Below are 10,925 nucleotides of genomic sequence, written 5' to 3'. Positions count from 1 at the left end.
GAACATCTTGATCTTGAAGCTAATGTGAATTTACTTCAATATTCAGTTTTTCAAAATCTCAATCCAAGTGAGTTAAACCAACTTCTGTAACTCTTTTACATGCTGACAGATCTATAAAAGTGTCTAGAGGAATAGTTAAAGATGTGTTAGTACAAGTTGATAAACTCATTTAACTTATGGATTTTATTGTTTTGGATATACAACCTGTTAAAGCACGCAATTCGATTCTTGTTATTTTAAAAAGTCTATTTTTTGTAGCTTCTAATGCATTGATAAATTATAGGAATGGAGTGATGAAGTTATCCTTTGGATACATGACATTGAAAATGAATGTTTTTAACATTTTATTGAAAAATTTGTTTTCGATCAATTTGAAACTACTTCTAGTGAAAATGAGTTTAATGAATCTAAAGACTCGTAAATGATTTTTTTTTCAGGAAAAATCAAAGACAAGTAGTTAGAGACCAAAAATTAAGGCATTGCCACCACAATCAATTGAGTACATACCTTCAAGTGTTTAACCATTAAAACTTGATTTGAAACCGTTGCCATCTGATCTCAAGTAATTATTTTTTAGAGAAAATGAAACTTTTCTAGTAATAATTTCGAGGCTTTTATTAAACTTAAAGAAGTAATCACTAACTCTAATGTTACTGGCTTTACCTAACTTCATAAGATCTTTCACAATTGAATGTAATGCTTTTGGAATGGGAGTTGGGGTTATTCTGATGCAGAAAGGAAAGCATATTGCATACTACAGTAAAGGTTAGAAGGGAAGAGAACTGACTTTGCCAACCTATGAAAAGGAGTTCATAACCATTGTATTAGCAGTTCAGAAATGACATTCTTACTTATAAGGGCAAGTTTTTAAGATCAAGAATGACCAACATAGTTTAAAAGTATATTCTTGAACAAAAGGTGGAAAGCCTTGCACAACAAAAATGGATTTCTAAGCTTCTTGGTTATGATTTGACAGTGGAATATCGATCTGGTAATGAAAATATGATAGTCAATGCTTTGTCTAAGAGATCAAAAAGGGAAGATCAAAAGGACATATAGGTTATTATTATGTTTATTACCAATTGGGCTAGGAAGCTTAAGGAGAGCTATAATACTGACTTATAGATCCAACAACTATTACAGTTAATGAACAAGGGCAAAGTGGAAAGTCTAAAGTAGCAGCTGAATGATGAAATTTTCTTGTACAAAAAGAGAACATACATCAATAAGAAATATCCCTTTAAGAAGGCTATTTTTCACTACATACATAACAGCCTTACAACTAGTCATTCTAGGTATGAAAAAACCTTATGACGAGCAAGGAGGAATTTTTTTGGGTGGGGATGAAAGCTGATGTAAAGAGTTACATTACGTAGTGTGATACTTGCTAAATAAACAGGGTTGAGAACACTAGGCATTCTAGGTTATTATAGCCACTACCTATTCTTGAAAGGCCCTGGTCTTCTATGTTTATGGACTTCATAAAGGGTCTACCTATCTCAAACATGTATTCTGTTATCCTAGTGGTGGTTGACAGATTGTTCAAATATGCATATTTCATAATCATGGTTCGTCCTTACACAACAATTCAAGTAACACAAGTATTTGCATAACATGTTTTCAAGTTACATGGACTACCAGAAAGTATTATCATAAATAGGATAATATTTGCACAACATGTTTTCAAGTTACTCTTACTTATCTATTACCTACCACCCACAGACATGCGGCCAAACTGAAGTCACTAGTAAAACTTTAGTAGGGTACTTACGTTGTTTTGCAGGGGACAATCCTAAAAGTTGGTCTCGGTGGCTACTTATGCTCGAATGGTGGTATAACACCAATTTCCATACTTCCCTAAAAAGTATTCATTTTGAAGTCATATATGGTTATTCCCCACCATCCCTAATCAATTATGCACCAAGAATTACACCATAATAAGGTAATGGAAAAAACATATCAAGGATCACATGAAGATATTACAAATGATTAAAAGCAATTTAACTAAGGCACAAGAACAACAAAAGAAACAGACAAATTCACAACGCAAGATCACAGAACGAGAAGAAGGTGACTAGGCTTACCTCAAACTCCATCCATACAGCTAATCTAGTATACATTAGAGAAAGAAAATGAAGTTAGCTCATAAGTACTACAACCTACTCAAAGTAATTAAAAGAATCAGTCGAGTAGCTTACCATCTCAAGCTTTCATAAGATGCAAGGGTTCATTCCATGTTCCATGTCTCCTTATTGAAGAAGAAAATTGAAAAGTATATGACTCCCGAACCTAAACTCCCACTGTTTAGGCTAGAAGGAACTCCGCAACCAGAACCAGTGGAGATCTTAAAGAATAAAGAGAAAAGTGTTAAAAGAAGAGCCAAGAGGGAGTTGTTAGCTCAATAGGAAAGGCAAAGTCTAGAGGATATTATGTGGATAGAAGAACAATGTCTAAAGAACATTTACCCTCGCCTTAAAGGCAGGCAAGGTCTTTTGAGGGGGATGAAGTTGCAACATGTTTGGGGGATTAAAGGTGTTGATTAATTTCATAGCATCATTTCTTCTTGGAAAAACAAAGAGTTAGGATTATTTTTGCATTTAAAAGAAATTTGATTGGGCAAGACAAATAGGTGAAAAGAAAATAGAAAGTGAACAATCAAGATGCCACCTGGGGTTGATACTAGAAACGTGGATGGTTAATGCTTAGACTGTGTTTGTTTACGCGGCAGCGGTTGCGTTTTGAATAAACCACAATTTTATGATGTTTGGTTAAAGTGAAAAGCAGTGTTTTTAGTTGATGGGATCCACTGAAAATCGCATAAAAACGCAGGTAGGGGAGAAGCAAGTTATACCTGCTTTGCCGGTAATGTTCACTTTTATTAAGTGAACAGTGCAGAGTGAATTAATTCACTATACACTGTTCACATAACAAAAGTGAACAGTGTGCTCTGCACATTTGTTTGTGTTATACGTTGATAGTGTAGTGATTTTCGCTGCACTGTTCATGTGAACAATAAAGTGAATTTATTCACTTGCATGCATTGTTCACGTGAACAGTAAAAATCTAATTTTTTAAAAATATGTTTTATTAAAAAAATTGGTGTTTAATATTATTCAATGACACTGCATAAATTAGAAGGAGATCACATGATGGCGTAACCCTTGCAGAATTTGATCGTAATTTCAATTTTGTTTATAATGATATTTTACCTGATTTTGTTGTACGCTCAAAAAATTATTGAAACTGTAGTCCTTGTCGGATGAATTTCATACGTGATGAAATTATAGATAGTTTAATGGAACAATAAAAAATATTTTATATAAAGTATTATTTATTTCATGATGTAGTATCAGTAGTTAAATCTACAATATTTAAATTAAAAATTATCAATATTAATATATATATATATATATTAAAATTATTTTATAATTTTAATTTCAAAAGCATTTTTAACCAAACACATTAAATGATTTTTTGTTCAACCTCAATTTTAACCACAGTTTTAACCAAACATCTATTTTTTCAAACCAATTTCAACTAAAAGTACTTTTTGTAAAATAATTTTTTTTAAACCACAACCACAACAGTTACCGCAATACCAAACAAACTCTAAATATTATAAACAACGATGCAGATGAAGAAAAGTGGACGGTCAATGTTCAGGGATCCTTGCATGGTAAACACACACGTTGAACTAGATATTTGTGTAAGGGAAAACAACAACGTTTGAACCAGTAAGGAATCAGTCTTCAGCAAATCAAGGACCCCAAATCTGATTCAATAGTCAAGAATAGTCTTTTAAATTCAAATAAAATGTAAACAAGTTCCATTATAAATAGGGTTAAGAGATGAAAATTCCTTTTTTTTATTTTGTCTTAGTTATTGCAATCAAGTCCTTGGTTCCTTAATTTCAATTCAATCCATTTCAATAAAAATAACCTCGATTCTTTTCAGAAAGTACAATCTCCCAAATTCCACAATTTTAATGGGAGGTTTGTTTTATCATATACCATATAAAGTTTGAAGATTGAAGTTAGAGAGAGAGAGAGAGAGAGAGAGAGAGAGAGAGAGGTGTACAAGTAATCGGATTTGGACACATCACCGACTGGCACAGAATATCACTTTTCCTCCGAGCAACAACTACAATGGTAGGAAAGTGGCTACTGCAAAGAATTAGATAAAAATGCAAACCAAGTAAGAATATTGTGATTCTGGAGGGTTGCCTTGAACATAAAGCATCCACGAACCCCCACCAAGTTCTCGAACCGCAGGCTTAACAAGCAAAGAACCATGATGGCCATTTATAAATAACACATCTTCTGGCACAAAACACTCGTACTTTTTTAGTCTTTTATGCATTGAATCTTTTTGGAGCCCTCGGGAAAATAAAATAACTCCAAATCCCTTTCGTCCTTTCACAGAGTTCAGTTTACAGCACAAGAATGGCCTCTGAGCAGATGAAACCTGTTGCCTTGCTGCTTTTAGTCTTAAATCTGATCATGTATATCATCGTTTTAGGCATTGGCAGTTGGGCTATGAATAGAGCCATTGATCATGGTTTCATCATCGGTAAATCACCCTCTCCCGTCCTTCACTCTCTCTGTTTTTTTCTTCCTTCACTGATAATCATGCACTTCTTGCTATATATTGTCTTCTGCTAGCGTGGTCTATGCCCTAATTATGTCACGTACAACTTGATTTCAGGACCTGGGTATGACCTTCCAGCACATTTCTCACCCATTTTCTTCCCGATGGGAAATGCTGCCACTGGGTTCTTCGTGACATTCTCTTTGATTGCCGGAGTTGTTGGTGTTGCCTCGGCAATTGTTGGTCTTAATCACATTCGCTCTTGGCACAGCGATAGCATGCCATCCGCCGTCTCCACCGCTGCCATTGCCTGGGCTCTCACTCTTCTAGCCATGGGGTAAGCAACCATCATCCATCAGCTTTTGCCCTTCCTCTCAGCAACTATTTTAGCAATTAACTATCAAAATAGTTCCATGATTGAGGTAAAAGAAAGTGTTTTAATTCTCAAGACAGATTAAAAGGCTCTATTTACATTCAAAAAAGGAAAAAAAAAAAGATATATATGTTTCTTCTTGCCATGTTGATTACTGACGGGCAACAAAATTTGCGCAGCTTTGCCAGCAAAGAAATTGAGCTCTCTATCAGGAACGCCCGTCTGGTAAGAACGATAAACAGCTTTATCAGATTTCTTTGACAACTCCACTACTGTTGTGTTAAATTAATTAGCCAAGATTTTATTTTTACGTATAATCATGCCCAAGAATTTGAACACAAGTAATCATCTCTCTGCAGAGAACCATGGAAGCATTTATGATCATACTTTCTGCTACGCAACTTCTATACATAGCAGCCATCCATGGCGCCTCATCAAGTAGAAGAACTTGAAAGAATTAATAGTCCCTTTAATTTATGCATGCTTGGTGTGTATTCAATGTATTTTTTTTTTTTTATTTCCCGGCTCTTCGGGGGTGTAAGCAGATTGATGTTTTTCTGTGTGATTTGATTGGGTTTTTATGAACAAATAACAAAGGAAATGGTGTATTGATGATTATATACATTTTAAAAAATATAAAGATTATTTTAAAACATTTTAAAAAACAAACTTTTATCATTCTCGTACATACTCGAACTCAAAGAATCTCTCTGTACCTCCCATGAATAGGCATTCTTTAGACTTCTAATGCCCACTGTAACATGCGAAAAGAAAAGCAAACATATGGCATCCATAGCATATATTCCAGAGGGCACAGTTGATGACATGACTTGAGAAAAGGTAGAATTACTGGAAAAAAATTTAAGGGGGAAAAAAAGATGTACATGAGTCACACAATTCAGCTAGTAATAAAAATACGAGGACAAGAGTCAAGAAAGGAGAGGGGGGAAGAAGAAAAACACTGTTCTCATACTTGGAATGGTGAGTTTCATATCATCAATCTGGTAAAAAATGAACATCATACAACACCCGGTATACTGACACAATCAAAAATCAACAAGAAAATGAGGCTTAGGTTTGGTAAAATAAGCTACCCTCCAATATTGAAACTCACTGTTTGCAAAAGTTTATATAATTGTTTTACCTATACAGGTTTTCTGCACTTATTGTTTGGGAAAACTTTCCAAAAGATTCTTACTCCTGTTATCTCAAACTACTACAAACCAAATCCTTCTCAGACTCCCGGTTCATGACAGCTTCCTCAAGCTCGCGCTCATTTCTGCAACAGATGCATGGGGATTACTATAAATTTATACCGCAAAACATAAAGAAAAGACAACAGCCATATGGAAATGTGCAAAAATCATAGTTCTAGAGTGTAGTTGAACCAGGGCCTTGTGCAAAGCACAAAAACCAAAAGCCTTCAAACATAGTTTAACCAAAATCAAAATATAAATAGAACAAGGATCCAGTAAAAAGAATCTGTTAAACATTACCGATCTGAAAAGTTTAGAAGGGCAAGCACCACGTAATTGGTATTTTCAGTTGAGAATCTTTTCAAAATTGCTTCTTTTTTTCATAACTCAAAGAAAGAAAAAGAAGAGGGAAAGGGATAACTCAAAATAAGCTGGAATTTGCATTTTCAACAACTCAAAAGAATTTTTATAAAAAAATAATAATAATAATAAGTTGCCCAAAAAAAATCCCCGGATTTTCTACAGCAGAGAATTTATACTATTCCTAAGTGATCTGGCACAGATAGGCACTAGCTCCAATTTACCAGCCCCATTAAAACCGACTCATGAAAGAGTTATCTTTATAAAGATTCAGATTTCTTGAGAGTTCTGCCATAATGTTGAAAGAGAGGAGTAAAAGTAATGCCTATATGACCAAAAAAGTAATAGGAATCCCTAGATTAGCAAATTTATGAGCTTGCATGTTCTTTACAAAACTGCTAAGACCCACAGCCAAACAAATTGAAATCGAGGCTCTATGATTTGCAATGCATTATTTGAATTTTTAATAAATAACATATCTACAAAACACATGAAAAATGGGGGCACAACAGGGCATCAAAACAGATCACAACAAAATGGTACCTGAAAGTCACTAGGCATATCTATTTGCAGTATATGTACAAGATCTCGATATCCAATCCAAGTCATTCTGATTTAAATTTAGGCAATACTAACCTGAAATTATCTGTTGGTGCCTGTAAAAACATCAAATAAACCACAGCAACCCATCCAAGATGTTCTTTCTGCTACTCGTGGAGCAGAAGCAAGAAGAAGCTGCAGACAAATTCAGCAACACAGAGCATATTCAGTTGTTAGTGCAACATATTCAAGAAAAAGAGTGATAGATCAAATCACAATCAAGAAGAAACAAACCTGGTTTTCAGTACTTTCAAGAGCATCAGTGTCTTTGTTTTTGTCTGCACCATTACCAGTTTCAGTGGAATGACTGTCTGATGATGCCAATGTTTTCCCTAAATTTCCATATACCGAAGAACCAACCACATTTGAAGATGCCCCAACATTCTCATCTGAGATGGGAATAACTTCATCTTCATTTTTCTTTGGCACAACAATAGCTGGTGAAACTTCAACAACCTCATTGGATATAGGCAACAATCTGTCCTCATTTTCCTCAAAACCAGATTCAACCACTTCCAGAACCTCTGAATTTTCAACTTGAGCCCTCTCCATAACAAATTTCACTGTCTCAGAAATGGGCACCACAGGATTCACCAAATAAATAGCTGAAGCAGTTTCCAAGACTGAATTATTATTAACTTCCTTGACTGGTTTCCCATTTTCAGGGATCTGCTTCACCTCTTTAGAAAAAGAACCAAATTCCTTTTCCTCATCATTGGCTTCCTTTGATTTCTTCTCAAAAACAACTTCCTTTTCCTCATCATTGGCTTCCTTTGATTTCTTCTCGAAAACTTGAGACTCGTTGCTGGAACTACTACTGCTAGAGCTCCTATCATCTTCATCATGAGATTCCTTTGGACAATCAACATGCTCAATAATATCTTTACTTTCCACATTTTGCTCAGAGTTCACCTCTCTCTCAATTTTAATAGCACTGTTGTCCTCTGGTTCAACTTTATGGCTTCCTTCTGCATCCCCAGGGACTCCCTCCATGGGCTTGTTCTGGTGGGCAAATGAATTGGCAGGTGATGGGCCTCCTTTCTCAGATTCTCCATTACCCTCATTAAATGGATGCTGGTGGTTATGTTGGTCCAGTGATACAGGGGAACCAATCTCACCACCATCACTCTCTCTCTCATCAGGGCTTTTTGGATCACCATTTCCTAAAACCATTGATAAAATCACAAGTTCCAGTCAGAAAATGGTTAAAGAACAGAATTTTAATCAAATTTAAGGACAACAAAACTAACAAAGATATGCTCATTGAATCAATATCATTCTGTGATGAAAAGTAGGAGAGCACTCAATAATGGATTGGATGCATCTAATCAAGCAAAAGAAATCGCATCACTTTTAAGCAACTGATAAGAGATCAACTAACTTTGTTACTCACATCAAACCAAATTGATTAAAACAATCTTAAAACGTGCGCCAAACAGAATGGCATGATAATTAAGTGAGAGGCAAACATTTCAACTGTATCCCAATAATGTTCAAGAGAAACAAGGAACATCAACAAATGAAAATTGAGTTGATATGCTAAACTTAACCAAATTTGAAGGGAGTTAGACATGCAAGGGCCTGTAAGTTAGTTAAACCATCACAATCAAAATCTCTAAGCAAATTCTTAAGCCTAAAACCTCGGGAAAAAAATAAACCACCACCACACAATTCCCATCAGATCAAGAAAAACATGAAACATAAACAAATGCATCTAATCCAAATACCCTAAAAATAAAATAACCACCAAGAATCCAATCAAGCGAAGCTAAAAGAAGGACATGAAAAGGATACCCATTAACCAGATTGGCAAAAACACCAAAATCAGTAGGTGAAAAAAACCTAAAAAAACTCGATCAACAAAGGATGTCAACAGACACCCATTAACCCAAAATCCACAAAAACACCAAAACTACAAAATCAAAGTGCCATTAGAAAGTACCCATCACTACAAAATTGCACAGAGAAATACACCAATCTAATCAAACGCAATCAAAACAAGACTTATCAACAAGAACCCATTACTCAAATTCAAATAGCTTATCAAACAAAGATTTAAAAAAAGGCCAGTAAGTGGGTGTATGATTGAGTGACAGAGTGGCAAGTGATGGGTGGTTGTACTCAAAAAGTGAAAACCCTTTAAAAATCTTTTTTCTCTTTTCTCGTTTCTTTTTTCTTTAAAAAAAAAAAAGAAACAACCTTGAGGATTGTTGCTGCTGATTGAAGAGCTGTCGCTGACCTCCTTTTCCCTCTTTTTCCTGGCAGCTTTCCTCTTCTTAGCACCTGATGGCATGATTGATTTTAGCTTTAGCCCTTAATTACTCAAAAATCTATTTCTTGTGGGGCTGTCAAACCCGGAAAAAAGAAAAAGGAAGATGCATAGATCGTGGGCTGTCTCTCTCTGTAGCCTCTCTCGCTCTAGGCTTTGTATGTACAGTACAAACTGTAAAGCACCAAAAATAGCTCTTGGTACAGGTAAGGTCTGACAGGTATGGGTAGAGAGGTAGAGGCTCGTGAAGAAGATCTATTTATTTGTGATTTTTAAGATTTTTTAAAAATAGAAAATCTTCATTTAAAGCGTCACAAGTGGAAGTTTGTGCGTGCGTCTTTTTTAAGATTCTGTGTTCTTCAATCTCCCTCTGTCTATGCGTTTCTTCGATTCTTTTTGCTTTGCTTTGCTTTGCCTTGTTTTCCGTAACGAGACTTCACTGATTTGGCAATTTTTCTCGCTTTTCTTTTAAAAAGAAAAAGAAAATTCTTGCACATTAACATGAACCCTTCTTTGCCTAGATTTGGAGCCAAATAATTCAAAATTTTGTGGGAATTATATCATTAGTGATAATACATGAACAAAAAATAAAGAAAGAGTTTTTGGCTTGATTGGGTCAAGACCTAATCAAAGGTCACAAGTTCAGATACTTTGATGCCTAATTATAATTATAGGGATGATCATTTCCGGTTCGGTTAAGTTTTTATTAAAAAAAATAACCAAATCGAAATTTAAAAAAAACAACCGAAACTGGTTCAACCCGACCGGTTTCGGTTCGGTTTTTTAGGACAAAAACCGGTTCAAGCCGGTTTGGCTCGGTTTTTTTCCGGTTTGGGTTCAGTTTGGTTTTTTAGGTTTCATGTTTATAAAACCAAAACCAAACCAAACCAGCCAGTTTTTTTAAAATTTTAATTTATTTTTTTTAATTTTTTTAATTTAATCAATTTTTTAGTTTTTTTACTCAACTCTAATTAAACATATCTCTAACACGGCGGTTGAGTCAAGACCAAATCAAGCCTCGTAAAGCTTGGTCTTTGCCTAATCCACCACTTTTTATCTCCCTGTCTCTCTTCTTATTTTATCTTTCATCTTCTTTTTTTATACGTGTCATAACATTTCAACTAGAATTATCATCTACTGTAGGTGACATGGGCAAGTTATCTTTAAAAGCATTTTCAAGGCAAAATACTATTTTGAAGTGTCAAAATGTTAATATAATATTTTGAATATTATAAATATAGTTTTTTTCTTTTTTATTATTTATGCCCTAATGAAAAAAAATCATTTGAAAAACCAATTATATTGGAGAGAAAAAAAAGAAGTGTTTTAGTTTTTCTTCAATGAATTTGAAAATCATTTTATTTTCATATGACTGTATTTAATTAGTTAATTTTTTCTTGATCTTTGTTGATTTTAGTTTTTTTTTTTAGAAATATGTAGGAATAACATTTTTAGAAGAGGGCTTAAAGGATAATTTTTTTGGCTTTAGCTTCTCTTTTGCCTCCTGCGTTAGAGAAGCCCTGACAAGGTAGCTTCTCTA

General features: G+C 34.6%; 2 protein-coding genes across 3 annotated transcripts; one reads left to right on the top strand and one right to left on the bottom strand.

The window, feature by feature from the left end:
- The first annotated feature begins 4,209 nt into the window (after positions 1-4,209).
- Positions 4,210-5,578, top strand: LOC7471838 (membrane protein PM19L). Its single transcript, XM_024581326.2, has 4 exons — positions 4,210-4,569; positions 4,705-4,924; positions 5,140-5,185; positions 5,320-5,578. Exons 1-4 carry the CDS (start codon positions 4,443-4,445, stop codon positions 5,410-5,412), a joined length of 486 nt encoding a protein of 161 aa, XP_024437094.1. The 5' UTR covers positions 4,210-4,442; the 3' UTR covers positions 5,413-5,578.
- Positions 5,579-5,930: 352 nt separating this feature from the next.
- LOC18102927 (uncharacterized) lies at positions 5,931-9,762 on the bottom strand. 2 transcript variants are annotated; one of them, XM_006377190.3, is made up of 4 exons: positions 9,316-9,762; positions 7,351-8,279; positions 7,153-7,251; positions 5,931-6,239 (listed from the first exon to the last, which is right to left on the bottom strand). In XM_006377190.3, the coding sequence occupies exons 1-3, from the start codon at positions 9,407-9,409 to the stop codon at positions 7,159-7,161; spliced, it is 1,116 nt and encodes a 371-aa protein (XP_006377252.1). In that variant the 5' UTR covers positions 9,410-9,762; the 3' UTR covers positions 5,931-6,239; positions 7,153-7,158. The 2 variants fall into 2 exon arrangements, with proteins under 2 accessions (XP_006377252.1, XP_024437092.1); XM_024581324.2 differs by lacking the exon at positions 9,316-9,762 and adding an exon at positions 9,059-9,225.
- Positions 9,763-10,925: the final 1,163 nt, after the last annotated feature.

The sequence above is a fragment of the Populus trichocarpa genome, chromosome 11 (genome assembly GCF_000002775.5).
Source record: "Populus trichocarpa isolate Nisqually-1 chromosome 11, P.trichocarpa_v4.1, whole genome shotgun sequence".
NCBI lineage: Eukaryota > Viridiplantae > Streptophyta > Magnoliopsida > Malpighiales > Salicaceae > Populus > Populus trichocarpa.
Note: the sequence above shows the minus strand (reverse complement) of the source record. Positions and strands in the feature narration are given on the sequence as shown.

Bases quoted from the DNA above. Each gene is read 5' to 3' on its own strand.
- LOC7471838 (XM_024581326.2), top strand. From the start codon at position 4,443: ATGGCCTCTGAGCAGATGAAACCTGTTGCCTTGCTGCTTTTAGTCTTA. The intron at 4,570-4,704 runs GTAAATCACCCT...ACTTGATTTCAG, and splicing joins TGATCATGGTTTCATCATCG to GACCTGGGTATGACCTTCCA. The intron at 4,925-5,139 runs GTAAGCAACCAT...AAATTTGCGCAG, and splicing joins CTCACTCTTCTAGCCATGGG to CTTTGCCAGCAAAGAAATTG.
- LOC18102927 (XM_006377190.3), bottom strand. From the start codon at position 9,409: ATGCCATCAGGTGCTAAGAAGAGGAAAGCTGCCAGGAAAAAGAGGGAA. The intron at 8,280-9,315 runs GTTGTTTCTTTT...CAATGGTTTTAG, and splicing joins CAGCAGCAACAATCCTCAAG to GAAATGGTGATCCAAAAAGC. The intron at 7,252-7,350 runs GTTTGTTTCTTC...ATTTGTCTGCAG, and splicing joins TTGAAAGTACTGAAAACCAG to CTTCTTCTTGCTTCTGCTCC.